This window comes from Etheostoma spectabile, chromosome 12 (assembly GCF_008692095.1).
Source record: "Etheostoma spectabile isolate EspeVRDwgs_2016 chromosome 12, UIUC_Espe_1.0, whole genome shotgun sequence".
Taxonomy (NCBI): domain Eukaryota; kingdom Metazoa; phylum Chordata; class Actinopteri; order Perciformes; family Percidae; genus Etheostoma; species Etheostoma spectabile.
The window spans coordinates 12,873,807-12,893,181 of record NC_045744.1 but is presented as its reverse complement, the minus strand read 5'-3'; the positions used below and the strand labels follow the sequence as shown (position 1 = coordinate 12,893,181).

The window sequence follows — 19,375 nt, the reverse complement described above, 5'->3', positions numbered from 1 at the left end:
TAAAGTTGGGTCGGTCTCAACTTTTTGTTGTCTAGAAAACTGAAAATAGTTGACGCTCACAAAGTAGGAGAAGGCTATAAGAAGATAGCAAAGCGTTTTCAGATGCCAATATTCTCTGTTTGTAATGTAATTAAGAAATCAGGAACAGTGGAAGTTAAAGCAAGATCTGGAAGACCAAGAAAAATATCAGACAGAACAGCTCGCAGCATTGTGAGAAAAGCAAGTCAAAACCCACGTTTGACTGCACGATCCATCCAGAAAGACCTGGCAGACACTGGAGTTGTGCTACACCATTCCACTATAAAGAGATACTTGTACAAATATGGTCTTCATGGAAGAGTCATCAGAAGTAAACTTCTTTTACGTCCTCACCACAAAAATCAGCATTTGAAGTTTGAAAATGAACATATAGACAAGCCTGATGCATTGTGGAAACATGTTCTGTGGACCGATGAGGTTAAATAGAACTTTTTGGCCATAATGAGCAAAGGTACGTTTGGAGAAGAAAAGGCACAGAATTTAATGAAAAGAACCTCTGTCCAACTTCATGGTCCAACTAAACGCAAACTGGATGGCATGCCACTGCAGGATGCTGTGGTAGCCATGCTGGTTCAGTATGCCTTCAATTTTGAATAAATCCCCAACATTGTCACCAGCAAAGCACCCCCACACCATCACACCTCCTCCATGCTTCACGGTGGGAACCAGGCATGTAGAATCCATCCAGTCACCGTTTCTCTGTCGCGCAAAGACACGGCGGTTGGAACCAAAGATCTCAAACTTGAACTCGTCAGACCAAAGCCCAAATTTCCACTGGTCTAATGTCCATTCCTTGTGTTTCTTGACCCAAACAAATCTCTTCTGCTTGTTGCCTCTCATCTTAGCAGCGATTTGACCATGAAGGCCTGATTCGCGCAGTCTTCTCTTAACAGTTGTTCTAGAGATGTGTCTGCTGCTAGAACTCTGTGTGGTATTCATCTGGTCTCTAATCTGAACTGCTGTTAACTTGCTTTTTCTGAGGCTGGTGACTCAGATGAACTTATCCTCCGCAGCAGAGGTGACTCTTGGTCTTCCTTTCCTGGGGCGGTCCTCATGTGAGCCAGTTTTGTTGTAGCACTTGAAGGTTTTTGCCACTGCACTTGGGGCACACATTCAAAGTTTTTGCAATTTTCCGGACTGACTGACTGTCCGTTATTTCTTAAAGTAATGATGGCCACTCGTTTCTCTTTACTTAGCTGATTGATTCTTGCCATAATATGAATTCTAACAGTTGTCCAATAGGGTCGTCGGCTGTGTATCAACCTGACCTCTGCACAACACAACTGATGGTCCCAACCACATTAATAAGGCAAGAAATTCTACTAATTAACCCTGACAAGGCCCACCTGTGAAGTGAAAACCATTTCAAGTGACTACCTCATGAAGCTCATAGAGAGAACACCAAGGGTTTGCAGCGCTATCAAAAAAGCAAAAGGTGGCTACTTTGAAGAAACTAAAATATAAGACATGTTTTCAGTTATTAGTAAATAATTTCATGTGTTTATTCATAGTTTTGATGCCTTCAGTAATAATCTACAATGTAAATAGTCATGAAAATAAAGAAAACTCATTAAATGAGAAGGTAGTTCCAAACTTTTGGCTAGATAGATAGATAGAGAAATTTCCAAAAATGCAATTGTGAAAAAATAAAACCGCTTAATTTCTGCAGCAGATCTACTGCTTTTATTCTCTGTAAGGTCATCAGTTTTGAAAACAATACTAGTTTCATTATGTTCCTATTTCCTAATTGTCTGCAGGATGCAGCCAATTTGTTTTACTATCTGGGAGCTTTACTATGAACATATAAATATAAACCTTATTCACATAGTTCCCCTTAATATGTTAATGTTTTTGTAGTAAATGTACAGATTGTTTAGATGAGTGTGTCCTGTGAACAGATTACAAAAGATACATGAAGGAAATAAATTGCTTCCCCCAGGATCCGGTTTAATCTGGTAATGTGTTAGTATTTATACATGCGATACATGTAAAAATGTTTGCTTTTTAGCTAATCACCTTTCTATTTGTATGTCCCTCTCTGTCTCCATCTAGCCTCAGGGAATTGGTGAGCCAAGTGTTTACCATGCTGTGGTGGTCATCTTCCTGGAGTTTTTTGCATGGGGTCTTCTTACCACCCCGATGCTTTCGGTAAGCCTGGACACACACGCACTCTTACATAGATGCACTGTTATGTAAACTGACAGAGCAGTTAGTAATATATTCATACGCCTACACCTCGCCTTGCTGGTAACCTAGCCAAAGAGTGGCATTTCCCATTGACTGGAATCACACAAGGCCCATCATTGTCTATGAATGATCACTAATTAAATGAGGCCCTGTGTGACGCACTTTTGTTTTTTATGCATGTGTGTTGGCAGATGTTTTGTCAAGCGCTAATGGACTGAGAAATATGAACAGGGCATCAAACTGTTGTATTGTCTGAGCACCAGTTCTTTGTTGAAAATGCTTATCAGGGGGTTGCTGGTTTGTGTTGTCAGGCCACAGCATAGATGCCGGCCAGGCAAACCACGCCACACATTCACTTCAGAGCATTGCGGAGTGGTGTGGTTTACATATTTGTGACAAGCAACTCGAACAGCATTATTTAGAGGATTGGCTTTCTTAAGTGCAACCTGTGTTTTATTTTTAAAAGCAATGGCACCAGAAGATCATTGGCCAATATTTAAAAAACACAGATGATACTCTCCTCAAAAACAGATCTAATTTATAAGCAAAGTGCCAAAATGAGTCAGTGATGATATGCTTTCATTCATACCAGCAGGGATTGTTTGTTTTTTCAGCCAAACTCTGTATTTAATCATTTTCTTTTTTCTACACTCGTTTTCCTCTTCCAACGTAAATTATTTTGGGTAGAAACTGGTGTCTCATTGGCCGGGTTAGCACAGTTGGTAGAGCATGCGCACATACAGAGGTTTACTTCTCGACGCAGCGGCGGGTTCAACTCCAACCTTCGGCCCTATGCTGCATGTCATTCTCTCTCCCCTTTTATATCTTCATCCATCCTGTGGAAGGCCTAAAATGCCCCAAAAAATCTTTAAAACGAAACTGGTATCTCAAACAAATGATGAGCAAACATCTGTGCCCCTTATGATCAGACAGGCTTATGCAATAGATGCTTTTCAGCGGTCTATTATTTGAAGAGGTGGTGTTTTGTAACTCTTAAGCATTAATCACTGGGGGTTTGTAAAGCATTAATTACTGATTTGTTGCCTTCAAGATCACTGGGCAGAGGCAGGATTTGCATTTTGGACTAATCAAGGGGTGCCTAAAGATAAGAGGGACTGCTTCACTGCTCCTAATGAGTCCACCACTTCATTAGTATCCAGCAGCAACAGTCGTCACTAAGCATTCACAGTCTCCGTGTGTTGGTTAACTTATTACCAGAGGACGAGCAGAGATTATTAGCCATGACTCAAGCTTTCCCTCTGTTTGCTTAAATAATCGGACCCTGTTATTCAGTCTCAGTCGAGCTCCCCATGTCCTAAATTAAACCACGGCTTCATGTCCCCACACCAGTGTCAGTGACACTTGTGCTCCATACTAGCTGCACACTGACGTTATAGACTTTGAACTGAACATACCATTGATTTTAACTATCTGAACACCCCTTTTCTCTCTGCACTCTCACAAAGATACATAATTGCTGAAACACAGTGTCTAGCTGTATTTATCCTGAAACACCTAACTATGGTTCTTTTAATTTGTGGCACAGTAGTGGTAAACCAAGCATGGTCAGAAATGGAAAAAAAATCTCCCTTTCATGTGTTAATAATAAAAGCTTAAAAAAAAATCTATGTAACCATGTCACAATTTGCACTAGGGCTGTACAATTTAACGAAATGTTATCAAAATCACAATATGGACTAATGCAATATCGAAATTGCAGGGGGGACCATTATTTGTAAAAAGCTAAATATTTGTCAAAACATTCTGAATTTAGTATTGTGGCGCTGCAGAGACATCCCGGCCTACAAATCGTAACCTGTAGACTAAAGAGTCTTTGTTTGGTACAGATCCTCCCAAAATCACATCGTAATCATTTGAATGTTTTTGCTTATAATATTTTCAATGAAAATGAGAATAGTCATGCAAAAACTTCCTCCAATATCGTGAATTATATAGCAATTGCAATATCTAATTAAATAAATAATTGCAGTTAGATGTTTTCCTCATATCGGGCAGCCCTAATTTGCCCTTAGTAATGGAGCAGGGGCCCAGCGATCTGTGTTGTTGGTGTTGTTAAAAGTTTGGGGTGCCCAGGACCACTATGGAAATAAGTTATTTTAACTTTTAAAGTTTTTATCCTCTGTAATGCTTCAATTTTATGTATAACACTTTCTCTGTTTTGTATGGTGTTTAGTTTAGTTTTTCTGTTCCCATGTTTTACAAATTTGCATCATCCATAGTTTTCTTCCAAAGGCCTCAGTGATTGAATGGTTTATTTTTTTAAATTTCAACCTTTCTCTGGTACATTTTTGTCCAGTTGCGTCACACTTGTTTACCTAGTTGTAGTTTAACTCTAAAAAGTACATAAACCACTGTTAGTCATTGTTTAAAATGTGATGCAGTATATGTTTACAACGTGGTGTTATCTGTTTTGTTTTTCAGGTATTGCACCAGACATTCCCCCAACACACATTCCTGATGAATGGGCTTATCCATGGTGTCAAGGTAAGAAGACAGTATTCACAAACGTAATATTCTGTCTCTCATGAGAGACCGTATTGCATAGCAAGAAAAATCTTTGTTTAAAATGCAATGACTTAAAATGAATGGAAAGTGGAAACCTTTTTGTGGATTAACTCATTCAAATATTACATTTATTTTTCTAGTCACATAAAGCCATACAGTAAGACTACAACAGAACACTACAGTGGCAGTTGATTAACAATCTTGTTCTCTAGCAAGTTTGTCTTGGTTTTGTTTGTCCTTTAACATTTGCTGAGTGTGAGTGCTCTTGTCCAACGATGCCCTGCTTGAGACCAGTGCAGTTTGACTACAGGTAAACACCTGCGAGCTGTCTAAAATACACTAGCAGGTTCCCCAAATGGCCACAGAATAGCTCATAGAAGCACGTTGAGGGCCAAGTGCCGTAAGTGCATCTTGCTGGTGTTAATTCAGGGAAAGGAAAGTGTGTCTAAGGTTGAGCTGTAACAATTCCAACTTTTGCTGTACAATTAATTGTCTCAGAAATAATTGCGATTAACAATACATGTCTCTTTCAGTCCAATTTAAAAATAATTATTTATTTTACTTTTTCCAACATATTCAAGTTTTGAATGAATCCCAGGATACATCAAGTACACAGCCTATGAAGTAAACATGCCTCTTTATCGTATATATTTTTTTTCTTAAATTAACATAAAATTGACAAAAGAACATTTATCCCCATCAATAAATAACAAATCATTTTATCATTAAAATAAAAACAGAGCAATTTCTCTAGCTTGAGACAGCTATTTCCCAGGATGTTTGGAGTTGCTATGGCAACAAGTGACAATAATGATTTGTATAATTACAATTTGGCATATCTAAACAAAATCAACTACTATTAAGAGTCATACCCCTAAGAGCACAAATCTCCAGGGAACGACGGTGACATAACGTTAATTAATGACGGCCATTTCTACAACAGCGTTTTTGTTTAACAAAGCACAATAGACGGACTAACTACGAAAACATATATAAAGCTGCTTTGGTGGATTTTTAACATTCGGAAGCCAAATTGACTTGCGGGTGGGTTCATCCTCTGATAGGAATCCATGGGCTCATAGGATAGCTATTGTTACGCTGAGGGCGACGCTACACGGCGCACACAGGTATTGGAAACGTGTTTTGAAGGATCCAAACAAAAGTGCGACCCATCTCATAAAACAAATTCTCTAATACTTTATTGCGGTTAACCGATGTTGCTGTAGTCTTAATCTGCATAGCAATTTGTACTCTTTGTTAATACGCAGGCTCACTTTTACACACAACATGCTAACCGGCAACATAGGATTCCATTCACTGCGCTTAGCTAACTAGCCATGCATACACTGAGACAAAAAAATGCATTGGCCTACCTATCTCTAGCTAGGGGAGAACCTATTTCTTCCTACAAATGGTGGCATGTTCCTTTTTTAAGAACATTGTTGTTGTCTGCGCAAGAAGCATTTACCCTACGAACAAGCAAAATTGAGTTGACAAAACCTTTTACTGGCAACCAAAAAGCAATTATGACAATCTGTTGTCTATATGTCAACATAATGAATTGCTTGTTTTTGTTTTTTCAAGAACAAAAGAAAGATAAGATTGCTTTATCCGTCATGGAAAAAATAACTTTAAAAATCAAAAAATAACTTTGTCTTTCATTAGCAGACAAGACAGTTTTAAAGATTTTTTTGTGTTTTCTGGCCTTCATCGTTTGACAATCATTGTGAATCTATGAGTGGTAACTTTACAAAAGTTATCATTTAAATTTTCCTCCCATTCTGTACCATGTCCTCACTTATCTTTCTCCCTCCCTCCTCTCTAGGGCCTGTTGTCATTCCTGAGTGCTCCGCTGATTGGAGCATTGTCAGACGTATGGGGACGCAAATCCTTCTTGCTGCTAACTGTCTTCTTCACCTGCGCACCTATTCCACTGATGAAGATCAGCCCATGGTGAGTTCCAAACACGGACAACTTGACACAATTATTCAGTCTTCTATCAAGGTAGAAGATGAAGTCTTGTCCTGTTCTGGTCTGAAACACCATATAACATAATGCAGTCAATAGAACAACAGAAACTACAGCTCCAAAATGACCAGTAAAAAAAGCATTGTAAACTTCAGGTATGATTTACAATGTAAACATTTGTCTGTGCTGACAAGCCAAACTCTTTTCTTTCAGGTGGTACTTTGCAGTCATCTCCATGTCCGGCGTCTTTGCCGTCACCTTCTCTGTCATCTTTGCTTATGTGGCAGATATCACACAGGAGCATGAGAGGAGCACAGCATACGGTTTGGTGAGGAGATGGTTGACCAAAACTGAGTGCTGTTAAACTTAAGCAGAAGCATTTATGGAATCAAAGGAAGCAATTATTCGTGAAGAATAATTCCTGTATTTGTTTTATCACTTTTCAAAACTGTACAAAAGATCAATCACTTCCACTTGGCTTACCCTCAGCTCTGCTTCTTCCTCCCTCCAGGTATCTGCTACCTTTGCGGCCAGCCTGGTTACCAGCCCGGCCATCGGAGCCTACCTGTCTGTGGCCTATGGTGACACCTTGGTGGTAATCCTGGCCACCGCCATTGCCCTGCTCGACATCTGCTTCATCCTGGTGGCTGTACCGGAGTCGCTTCCAGAGAAGATGAGGCCAGCATCGTGGGGAGCACCCATCTCCTGGGAGCAAGCGGACCCATTCGCTGTGAGTATTAACTCAACACTCTTTGATAATTTTTAGTCTATTATGAACCAGTATTATGCAAGTTTTTTTTCTTTTTTTTTTACTAATCAGCCGTTGATTGTAGCGTGCTCCATCAGCTTTTAGTGTTTTATTGGAATCTAAACATTTAGAATAATTTAAGGTCAAGCTATTGAGTGGAAGCTTTTATTTCACAGTGATATGGATCTTTATAATGGTTTTTCATCATAGTAAAGAGCGTCATCTAGAAACGTACTTGATAGGGCTGCAAACTGTGTGTGAGGGCATGTTGCCCACAGACAAATTCTTTTATTAAATCATTAATTCCTGCATAGCAACGCAATTATACATAATTATCCTAAGATTGTACTGAGCAGCTCGGCAAAATATTCATGCCGCTTATGGCAGGAAAATATGCTGCGGAGGTGACTTTTATTACTAACGGCTAATGTAATTAGGAGTCAATGTTAAATCAGTATGTCCAAAAAGCTACTAACTTTGCTCATGTTTTAAAATGGTGTAGCTATGCTATAACAAGTTAAATTGTTCTTACTGTTCTCTTGGGCAGTCTCTGCGTAAAGTGGGCCAGGACTCCACAGTGCTCCTCATCTGTATCACAGTGTTCCTCTCCTACCTCCCCGAGGCCGGCCAGTACTCAAGCTTCTTTCTCTATCTCAGACAGGTAACGCTCTGCTCTCCCTGCTTACACATTTACCGAAAGACCACAAAAATGACTGTATGACACACACAAGTTAGTAGAGATGCACCGATTGACGGGAATTGGACGATCGGCCACTGGACAGTCAGACTGACATATGCTGATTTTTATGCCGGTCAAATGCTGTAAATAATTAACAATTGTAAAGGCTACCATACACAGTGCATGGGAAATAAATAGCAAATAATAAACAGTTTAACAATAAACCAACTATTAATTACATTATCTTAATGCAGTGTAATGCACATAAAAAACGCTGTGAGCAAGGGCATTCAACAATCGGCATTATATCGAATTAACAGCCACATGAAACCTAGCTAGCAGGTGAAGAACACAAACAACTAAATCCCAGCTAACAAACTGACAACATGAGTTATACGACTTACAATTTAAACTGCAGTAGGAGTTCTGAAAACACGGGACTTAGCCAAATTGACGCTACAGGTCCTCCCCGCTCTCTCTGCTCTACAGCCCCCCCCCCCCTCACAGCTCGCCCCCAGCGGCTTGCGTGAACGCGCAGGCTTAAGCAGGCACCGATGCTTCCACATCCTACATGACGTAAGGGATTTATTCTGAAGGTATACTTATGTAAAAAATGCTTTTTAAAATATTTGATAAAAGTGTTGAATTTTTTCCAATAAAGGGTTTAAAATATTTTTAATGTAATCACTCACACTTTGTGTGAACAAAAGTAGCACGTTACACAATACAGTTATGAATTACCTTTTGGATAAAATTTAAAACAGTAAACTTTCCCAAAGGGAATGAGGGATACTGGGATACTCAATAACCAAGAATAACCAACACTATTAAATATAGCTTAGTTTTATTTTGCATATGGGTAAAATAATCAGCTTTTTTTTGCAAAGTAATACTGCAAAGAAAATGACATTTTAAGTTTGACTGAAAGACGATTCCTTCAGGCCTCTGAGTTGGCCATGTTAGTTGTGAAGAGCACAAAAATGTGTGTCAGACTTTTGATTTACAAATTACATCCTCAGGGGAAGAAAACGTGTATGTAAAAAAATAATCAAAAGTAGAAGTCTGCCTTGCCAAACGTTGACAGGGACAGCGCACAATAAAGTAGTTTAACCATAGCTACAGTTATTGTGATCAACAAAAACACCTTTTGGCTTACTAAATGTGGGCATCGAAACAATATTACTTATACTGAGGGTGAAGGAGTTAGCAGGTAAAGTTAATCTTCACCTGCTACAACAGTCCTGCCGTGCTACAAGCTAACTGTAAGATTTAGCAACAAGCTACAGAGTTAAATGAGATTTGCGCTATCACCAGTGTACTGTAACCATCATATCTTAGTTGTGTACGCTTGTTCTTTAAAATTAAACAAATCAAGCAGGGATACTTACATGTCGAGCAGAAATGTGGCTAACGCTAGCTCAGAATCCGTGTTGAATCCTTCCAGTAGGCGTAGCTCCCTCCACCTCTGAAAAGCCGCTTCGATGTTGACCCTCGTTTTATTTCGGGCTCGGTTTAATTCTGTCTTTTTATTTCGCTTTCATCATCGGTCTTCTTCTGTTTTCCCGTCTTTGTTTCTGAGCAGGTGTCACTCGAGAAATTGGCAGTTTTCCTGAAAAGTTGTTTCTCCGCGATTAGCACAGCTGCAGTGCACTAGCAATCTTGAGCTGTTACGCGCTGTGCGGGGGAGGGGTATGAGCAGCGCGTACACGAGTGATTGACACTGCTAAGCAGTCCTCTTGACTCTGATTGGCTGTTTCTGACCGGGAGCGGTTGTTTTTCTGCAAGTGGCAGCAGGAGCACAGAGAGGAGACACAGGAGCTTGATTTTTTCACAGATTATCTGTCTCTTATTCTACTGTCAGGACATAGTGACAGTTTTAACAAATATGTAAAAAATACATTTTTACAAAAGTTACCTACTGAAGCTTTAAGGACTAACACACACGCGATTTCCACTGGCTAGTTGTCCCACGGACAGCGAGTCTTTCTTTCACTTTTCCGCCGGGTGGCACACATGCCCGCTTGCGGTGTGAAGCGCGTTTCTCTGACATGCACTCTAACAATCCCTACTTATAGACGGCCTTTTGTACAAATGCATTACCTGTTTTCATACAGAAGTATACTTAATTTCTAAATACATCACTTTTTTTATCACACACGGCTCCATAATATGACAAACATACAATGATTTCATGCTTTGGCCTACAAAGGGAAAATGGTTGAATCTGGTGGAATACAGTAAAAATGTCAAATATCACCATATCACTTTTATTCAAAATGAAAGGCTGACGTAATGGACAGAATGCATGGTTTTATACAGTAAAGGCAGTGAGATAAAAACTTGGTTTTAATGGCAGTCAAAGAGGCAGTTTTGTCCACAAAGGTGTCTTGAGGGAGTATCTGGCACTACTAAAAAATACTAATGCAATCATATCCGTTTTGTTGATAGTCTTTGACATATTCAAGACTCTAATCACCACCAAAGCTCCATTTCCCCCTACGATTTATTTTGTGGAAAATAATTAATGTTCTGTTGGGTTTTTCATAAATAATAATTACTTTAAAGAATTAAAAGGACATTTAAAGGATTAAAATCCTAAAAATGATTGTTTGGTAGTTTTGAGCAAGTTAGAAGTTGGTTAAGAGATTTATGAAAAAAAAATTGATATATTATGATTTAATAGCAGTTTTTGTGTGCGTGTACATTTTTGCCACAAAGATCAGAGATGGGAAGTAATGAAGTACAAATACTTTGTTACTGTACTCAAGTAGATTTTTCAGATATTTTTACTCTTTCTTTTTTTTGGCGACTTTTTACTTTTACTCCTTACATTTTAATATGAATATCGGTACTTTCTACTCCTTACATTTTGCAAAATTGGCTCGTTACTTTAGTTTTGTACTAGAGGTTGTCTATCAGGTGTGATTGTGAGTGCATGTAGAAGAATAGCGCGGACACGCGCCTCACACCGCGAGTTGAATGTCTTTGCTCATTAAGATAATGTAATTAATAGTGGGTTTATTGTTATTTACTATCATATGATTCCTATGCATTGTGTATGGTAGCCTTTACAATGTTATTTATATCGTTAGTTACTTTGGTAACTCCAGATTCTATTAGTATAGGCTTCGCCCTCTAAGGGCTACGCTATTGGGTTTATCCCTTCGCGCATGCGCAGTCGTGAAGATTTTCTTTCCCGCCCTAGCGTCCAGCTCGGGCTTAACTACGTCCGCATTTACTGCATATATACAGAGCGGACCCGTTGTTCGACTCCCAAAACATCAGCTTTTTCTTCAACTAATGTTCTAGGAGCAGGTGGCCCGGACCTTAGAGGGCTACGCCTATACTAATAGAATCTGGAGTTACCAAAGTAACTAACGTTCTATTTCGTATAGGCTTCGCCCTCTAAGGGCTACGCTATTGGGTTAGGGCGAAGCTGATGTAGTCAATGCCACCTGCGGCACAAGGTCCACAAGCCGAACATACACCACATTGCCCCAGCAAAAATGTACAGAGGTTAGTCAGAGTCATTCTTTGACAAAGCCTGCCTGCCAAGGGCGGGGCCCGGGAAGGTTCATGTGGCCGCAATATGATGCAGTAGTACAATGATTAAGGGGGTTTAAAGCGTGATTGATCCTGTCGCGCATGCAACGGAGAGACATGATTACCTCCGTCATGCAACAGATTATGACAAATTATGAGATAAAAACGTGTCTCACAAGAAAACCCCCAGGTACAGGAGAGGTGAGACAGCAGAGCAGGATCATTCGACAGGTGTGAAGGAGTTGGCAAAAATCAAGGCATCCGCTTTTTGTTTATTTTTATTTGCACATTCCCAGCGCGGCATTACGGGGTCATGACTGTGGACAAAACCGCATGAGACATGGAAGTTTCAGACTATCCGCAGTTTAAAAGCGGATGAAGGGCACGGGGAAGCCCGGGAGGCTGCCGCGCAAATGTCGGTACTGCCATGCCTTTAAATAGAGCCGCAGACGCCGACAGAGCCCTCGTAGAGTGACCCCGAATGTCTTGGGGGGCTCTTTCCCTTCCGAGCTATAAGCTGGGTATAGCCTCGCACAGCCAGTGAGCAGACGCGTTTTGAGAGGGGATCCTTTGGGAGGTTCTCTTAATCCCACAAACAGCTGCTGAGTTTTCCTGATATTGCCGTGCGTAAAATGTATTTGTGACAGAGCGCGCACCGGACACAACCGGTGGGAAGCCTCCTCGCCCCGTTAGCGTTGAGGTGGGGGGAAAAAACCCTCGGGGGGAAACCCCCTTGACCGAAAAGAAATAGTTAAAGTCTTGGGTTGTGAAGGAGGGATTTGGCTGTAAGGTGGCTGCGCCCCCGCCCCTCTAATGGAGAGGCAGGACGGAGAAACTGACAGTGCACATAAATCACTCACTCTTTTGGCCGACGTTAGGGAAAGGGAGAAGTGCTGTCTTAACGACAGCATTCTGAGCGAAGCCTGGTCAAGGGTCAAAGGGGGCTTCCCAGAGCCGGACCCCCAGAGCTAGGTCCCTTGGGGGCGAGGGGCGAACAGCCGTTTTTGACGCTAACCCCCTTCAGGAAACGCTTCACCAGGGGATGCGCAAAAATGTCCTCTCACCGAAACCTTCGTGACAGGATGAGATGGCTGCTGCGTTGCTTTGACTGTAGATGGAGCCAAAATAAATTATCCACCAGATTTTTGAGGTAGTCAGACGAGAGGTAGGGGACACGATGTGGGGTCTGCGTCCTCTCTGTGCACCAGCGCTGGAAGGCGACCAGCGCCTGCGTAGCCTGCTATGGTAGAGGGGGCTCTGGAGCCCTGGATAGTGCGTACCACGGCGGGGGCAAGCTAACTCTGTAAGTTCCGCTCAGAAACCAGCCCCACACCCTCTGATTTATCAGGGGGAGAGACCGATCGCACCGTTCAGCTGCGATAGTGCGCTCTCCGCCACGGAATCTGCAAGGGGGAACCCACCAGCAGCTGAACGAGGGTGGGAACCAGGATGCGCTCGTGCGCTCCGGTGCCACCAGAACATTAACAGATCCTCCTCCTGGACGCGCTCCAGGAGGCGAGGGATCAGGGGACCGGGGGAAAAGCATAAGGAGGGTTTGGGCCAGGGTTTGTGGGAAAAGGCGTCTACGCCGAGGGGAGGGTTGTCCCCGCGGTCAAGGAAAACCACAGTGTGCACTGTGTGTTCTCGTGAAGCGAAAGATCCACCTCGCTTCCCCGAACCTGCCCATAACGTTTGAACGATAGTGGGATTCAATCTCCACTCGTTGTGGGAGGGCCCCCCCCTCGACATCAAGTCGGCTGCCGGTTCAAAACCCCGGGGGATATAACGTTTTGAGAGACAGCAGGTGGCTGTGCGCCCACAGCAGGAGGCGTCTGGCTATTTCTAACAGCCGGGTGACGTATGCCGCCCTGGCGGTTAGAATGCCGCCGCCGTGATGTTTGCCCGTCCTTACTACAACATGCCTCCCCGTCACCACTGGTGAAAAGTGTTTCAACCCCTTTCAACACCGTGGAAAGCTCCAGGCAGTTTATGTGAGGGAGAGGGGAGGAGGCCAGGCCCTCCCACCACCTGTGACTCGCACATTCCCCACCAGCCAGTGAGGAAGCGTCTGTGTACACCGTCACAATGACGTCACTTGCCCAGGGAACCCCGGAAGACAGGGTTTGGGGACTCCCCCAGTTGCCAGGTCTGATTGGAGGGAATGAGGGATGGAAGCTTTTGCCTTTTGGGGGCGAATGGGATCGAGCCGCGGGGGTTTGAAACCACCTCTGGACTTTCCTCATTGGAGGAGGACCCGGGGGGAACCACCGTGTGTGCCGGGACATCATGCCCAAGAGCCGCATAACTGACAGCGCGACACTGTCGCGCGCGGCCTGAAGCGGGACACAGAGAAGTCAGGCTTCCTGCCTCGGTGCGGACAGCCTGGCTCTCAGGGGGATCGAGTCATGTCTACGCCCAGATACAATACAATTGTGCGGGGCCCAGGGCGATTTTCCAAATTTATGGCAAAACCCAGCGTTGTAGGTGCGCAGAACCTCCATAGTGTGCAGCGCGCCCGCTCCGAGAGGGGCTGAATGAGCAGATCGTCCAAGAAAGAGGACTTGATGCCCTCTCCGTAGAGGCTGGAGCGCCGTTTCCATGGGACGGAAAAGGTGCGGGGGGCTGGAGTATCGAACGGCAGCGGTTTAACTGGAAAAGGCCCCTTGGAAGGAGAAGCGCAGGTTTTCCCGTGCCTGGGAAAGATTGATGTGAAAGTAACGGGCTTTTAGATCCAGGAGTAAACCCTTCGTGGGGCGACACCTTCAAAACGTGCCTGATGGTGAGCATGTGGGGGGGGCGCCATGGAAAATACCCCGGTTGAATTCGCAGTCGAGGGGTGGGACGAGTCCTCCTGACTTTTTCGGGGTGAAAAATGCGGGAGATAAAACCTCGTTTTCATCCCCTGGAGGGACGCGGGGGGGAATAGCTCCGCGCCAGAACCCCTTCTAATCTGAGTCATTTGGTTTTGACTCTGCCAGGGATGAAACGTCGTCTCCAACACACCCGCGAAAGAGGGGGCGGGGGGAGGCGCAAAGGAGTGTGTAACCCTGTTATACAGTTTGAACCACGAGTTCCCCGGTGTCAAGCCAATCCAGCGCGCTGCCTCTGACAGTTGGGCGAGACATGTCTGGTGTTGGGTTTACCGACATGGCAAGCAGGGAGCGCAGAGGGCCCCCCCCGCCGCTGGGCGAGACGAGGGATCGCGCGCCCCAGCCATGGTAGGGTTTTCGAAAGGGAGTGGCCGGTCGCCGCAGTTGTGGGGCGGGAGCGGTCACGGGGTTAACGACCCCCGCCCCGGGGATCGCCGTGGGGGTGGGTGGAAAACGGGCTGTCCCCGGGGGGAAGATCATTTCCGCTGCTGGCCGGGGAGGGCCCTGGCGCCCAGCTCGCGGGGACGGCCCTGGTGTGTGCTTGTGGGGGAACACTGTATAACAGTGCCGTTTAGAGAACAGGGATGTTCGGTGAGGGGAAACCGCTTTTTTAGATGTGAGGGTGGCCTTAAAGGGCCGTTTTGGTTTTCCCAAATTAAGTGAAGAGGGACAGTCGATCCCACGTTCCGGGCATGCCACCGACGTGCTGCTTGCTGGGTGGTAGGGAGGCGGGTTGGACAAGGTGGGGGCGCTTCATGGCCTCCGGCCTCGGCAGGGGTTTCCGGGCCCTGTGGATAGTCTGCGCTGGGAGGGGGACGGGTGGGGGCCCCGACGCCAAAGCTTGGGAAGACGCAAGGCCCCCCGATTGCTGCGGGGCGCTTTTCCGCTTGGGAGGTTTTCATGGCGACGGTTTGGGGCTGTTTAGGAGGAGCCTTCCACGGAGCCGAGCCTCTGGAACCGCTCGGCCTCCGCCGCCTGTGGGAGAGACGTGCCCGTCTGTAGGCGCGGCCAAATGTCCATGGGGGCATGGGGGCCGTAGACAGAAGCTCGCGTTAATGTCCGGGCAGTGGACATGTGGGCCAGTGTTTGCTGGGCCACAATTGCCAGCCATCACCGGAAGGGCCACCGTGGACGCCGTGGGAGGGTAAGGAGGCGGCATGCCTTTCCAATCTCCGTGGCAAGCCGAGGGGAGGGCGCAGGGTAAGTGGCATGCGGGAGACGGCGGAGGCAGTATTGGCGATGTTGTTTTGTGCCGCCAGCCCTGGGCGGCACAATGGTGGGCCCGGTAGGACTTTAGCGCACACTTGACCTGGGGAGAGGGAGGGGTGGGCTTCGGTGGCCCAAGAAATAGCTTTCGAAGCAAAATGGCGCCGGTCACTCCAGGGGAGGGGCTGAAAGGGAAACTGGTCCGTACGCCTGAACCGAGTAAAAGGGGGATAGCGAGGACGGTGCCTTTAGTTTCCCCGGTGGGAGAAAGCCCTCAAAAAAAGGCCGAAGGTTTCCCGAAGGCGGCCAGAGTGGGGCCCGGAAGAGGGGGGCGCCTGGGCATAAAATCACCGCTCAAAAGGCCGCGAGCGGGGGCTGGCAGCTCCGCCGGGAGCGCTATGCCTCTAAGCTCCGCCGCCCTCCTTATGATCTCCGGCAGGTCGGCGAAGAGAGCCTTAGCGGTGGAGGCTGGAGCCGGGTGGGGCAAAGGGGAAGGCCGCTCGGGCGGTGCCCCAGGCCGTTCGGGAGACGGAGAGAGCTCCAGCGGGAAAGCATCAATCGCCGTCTCGAGGCCCAATCCCCCCAAAGGGGAGGAGGGGGACCCTCCCAGAGGGGAGGAGGGGAAACCGGTGATGGAGGCGCTGTCAGAGAGAGCGGAGTCAGCGGACTCATGCTCGTCGAAAACGCCGTCCGCCAGCGGCTCCAAGGTGCCGCCGGATTCCTGTCTGTCTGCCCAGCTGCCGTCTCCGTCCCCGCCAGCCTGGCAAACCAGAAAAGCTTCCGCCCGTCGAGTTAGCTCTTTAGACGACAGGCGGGCGCAAAACTGGCAGGAGGCGTGGCGGGTGAGAGCCTGGCCGGCGTGAACGGCACCCAGGCAGGCCTCGCAACGGGGGTGGAGGTCCGGCGGAAGGATGTAGCCGGTCCGGCAGGAGGGGCAGACACGGGCACCGGCGGAAGGTCTTGAGCTTGACTTCATACTGCGAAGTTGAAGAAAAAGTGGGAGTCGAACAACGGGTCCGCTCTGTATATATGCAGTAAATGCGGACGTAGTTGAGGCCCGAGCTGGACGCTAGGGCGGGAAAGAAAATCTTCACGACTGCGCATGCGCGAAGGGATAAACCCAATAGCGTAGCCCTTAGAGGGCGAAGCCTATACGAAATAGAACTTTTATTACCACACACAGCCACAGCAGAGCCATGCCCATATCTGTTCTGTTGCTTGACTGTAGTGAAGCATCAAAAAAGAGAAGTTGTCGCCGTCCGACTTTTAACAGACAAACTTGGGGCAAAGTTGGAAATCAGAATCCGCTTTAAATACAGTCCTAATCTAGTCTTCACTAATTTTTAAATCATTTCACTGGAGTTGGTTATTATTTTTGCGTCATCAATACCAAGTTGAATCTAATTGGATGGGAATATACACAGACTTTTCACAAAATCACACTTGAATTCATATCTTGCTTCTCGGTCAGAATCTTATTAACTGAAGTCCCAGTCTCACAATAAATAAGCTGTGTGTTTTAGACCTATTGGCAAACACCCATTTAAAATGTAGCCAATGTCTTATAAAGAGCCTTTTTCCCATGTCCACCGTAGATTCTCAGCGTGCTCTCTAGTAACATCTGTCTGGTCCAACTTTGTCATTCGCAAGGCTACTTTTACTTCTATACTTTAAGTAAATTTCCAGGCCTGTACTTTACTTTTACTTGAGTAAAGAAGTTAAATCAGTACTTCTACTTTTACCGGAGTATTTTTTTAAACACAATTACCTGTACTTGTACTTGAGTACGGGAAGTGAGGACTTTTGCCATCTCTGACAAAGATGCATAATATTTGTAAATTTGAGGAGGGCACAAGGGTTGAGTAGGAATGGCATATTTTCTGTATATCCATTCATTATTGCAAGCCCTTTGTTCAGTCCAAAATGGCGGCAACTCAGCTGTGTGGCTGCACGCAGATGTTTTATTGACAACCCGAAAGGAGTGTCGGCTCTTATTATTTTAACCTCGTTGGTATAACTGGGGTGAAATTTGCCCAACGACCACTTTTGCCTACAATGCTGTGAGATGAGGTCAGCGGATTTTCTGAACAGATGGTTTTAATGTGTGAATAAGTAGAAAAAATTAATTGGGTGTCTCAGCAAAATTCTACAGTAGGAGAACTGATGGATTGTAAAAACACGTCCGAAATGGACTGCTTGAGTCAATATCCAATGGTACGGTAGCAGCTGGAAGCAGCTGGCAGCATCAAGGTGGACTGACAAGATGTGACCTCTTTTTGTAAAACTGCTTGAAGTGGGGATTGTTTAGTTTGTGTAAACAGTGTCAGATGAACCAGTTGGGCAAGTCAGACACACAGTCTCCACTGCTACCATCTTGGGGGTGGGAAAAAATAAAGTAGTTCTGCAGCGTTGGGATAACATTTTTCTACGTGCCCTCTTTTCCCCTTTATGCTCAAGTTGCTTTATCGTATTGCTCTCCACATTCATTTGTCATAATTTATACACACCTCGCACCAGCTGCCCTACTCCTGAGGCTGCCTGTATTGAAGAGATAAAAGGCAGCATATTTGACCTAAATACAAGGGGAGGACAAAGAGGAGCACTTTTTGTTGTTCCAAGATGCAGTAGTAAACGGCACGTATCTACAAAAGGCCACTTACAGACTCCTTCTTTCATTGTTTGGTGGAGAATGGGTGAAGGCTTTGTGTTTGAGATAGATGTTTGTCTGACTCTGCTTGTCTTTTCATGTCCTAACTTGTTATCTGATTGCTTCCTAACCAACAGGTCATAAGCTTCTCATCAGCGACAGTGGCTGCCTTTATTGCTGTTGTGGGGATCCTCTCAATACTAGCCCAGGTACTGAAAAAATTACAATGTAATATTAGGCCGTCCTCTGCTCGTGTTTGGAGTTTTAGTATTATTATTCTTAATGATTAATGTATTTGTTTTGTCTATATATCGTGGCAAAAAATAGAAAAACATTTCACTTATAGCCTAAGGTCACAGCTTAAAGTCAAGACAAATGTTAATTGTATATCACAGATTTGCATCACAGTGCTGTACAGCATACCACGCCCTCCGCACAAAAAACTTTCAACAGGGTAAAAAAAAAAAACTTGAGGAAGAGCAATATGTGTGTATAGAGTAGACCAAAATAAAAAAAAGAAGATATTTAGGTTACCATCAGAGAAGACAAAGAAAATCAGCAAATGGTAACATTTAATGGAGGGATGCAAGGGATAACAAGGGATGGAACTATTGAAGCTATAGATTTATTTTAAATAATGTTCCTTTTTTTTGTCTGATCAATTAAGTAATTGTTTTAGCTCTATATAAGAGACAAGATTCAAGAGTGATTTAAAAATGATTTTTAAATATTTTTCTACAACACCTAATGCCTCCTCAGAGTTGTATTGTATGACCTGTGTGCTGTTTCTGCAGACTGTGGTGTTGGGCATCCTGATGCGTTCCATAGGGAACAAGAACACAATCCTACTCGGCCTCGGCTTCCAGATCCTACAGCTGGCGTGGTACGGCTTTGGCTCTCAGCCCTGGTTAGTGACCTCTAGCGTGCATGCCTTTCCACCAAATTCATTCAAAAGGACCCCA

General features: G+C 44.9%; 1 protein-coding gene and 1 long non-coding RNA gene across 2 annotated transcripts in view; both read left to right on the top strand.

Moving 5' to 3' along the window:
- The window catches only part of LOC116698725 (uncharacterized), a 350,926-nt gene that overhangs the window by 109,360 nt on the left and 222,191 nt on the right, over positions 1–19,375 (top strand). The window lies entirely within an intron of this gene.
- mfsd14a2 (major facilitator superfamily domain containing 14A2) overlaps positions 1–19,375 on the top strand; it is a 28,550-nt gene that overhangs the window by 2,652 nt on the left and 6,523 nt on the right. The window contains exons 2-9 of the mRNA XM_032530821.1: positions 2,092–2,187; positions 4,669–4,731; positions 6,578–6,705; positions 6,934–7,048; positions 7,232–7,450; positions 8,016–8,129; positions 18,551–18,622; positions 19,208–19,320. Of these exons, the coding sequence (XP_032386712.1) occupies positions 2,092–2,187; positions 4,669–4,731; positions 6,578–6,705; positions 6,934–7,048; positions 7,232–7,450; positions 8,016–8,129; positions 18,551–18,622; positions 19,208–19,320 (920 nt within the window). The remainder of the gene's footprint in view (positions 1–2,091; positions 2,188–4,668; positions 4,732–6,577; positions 6,706–6,933; positions 7,049–7,231; positions 7,451–8,015; positions 8,130–18,550; positions 18,623–19,207; positions 19,321–19,375) is intronic.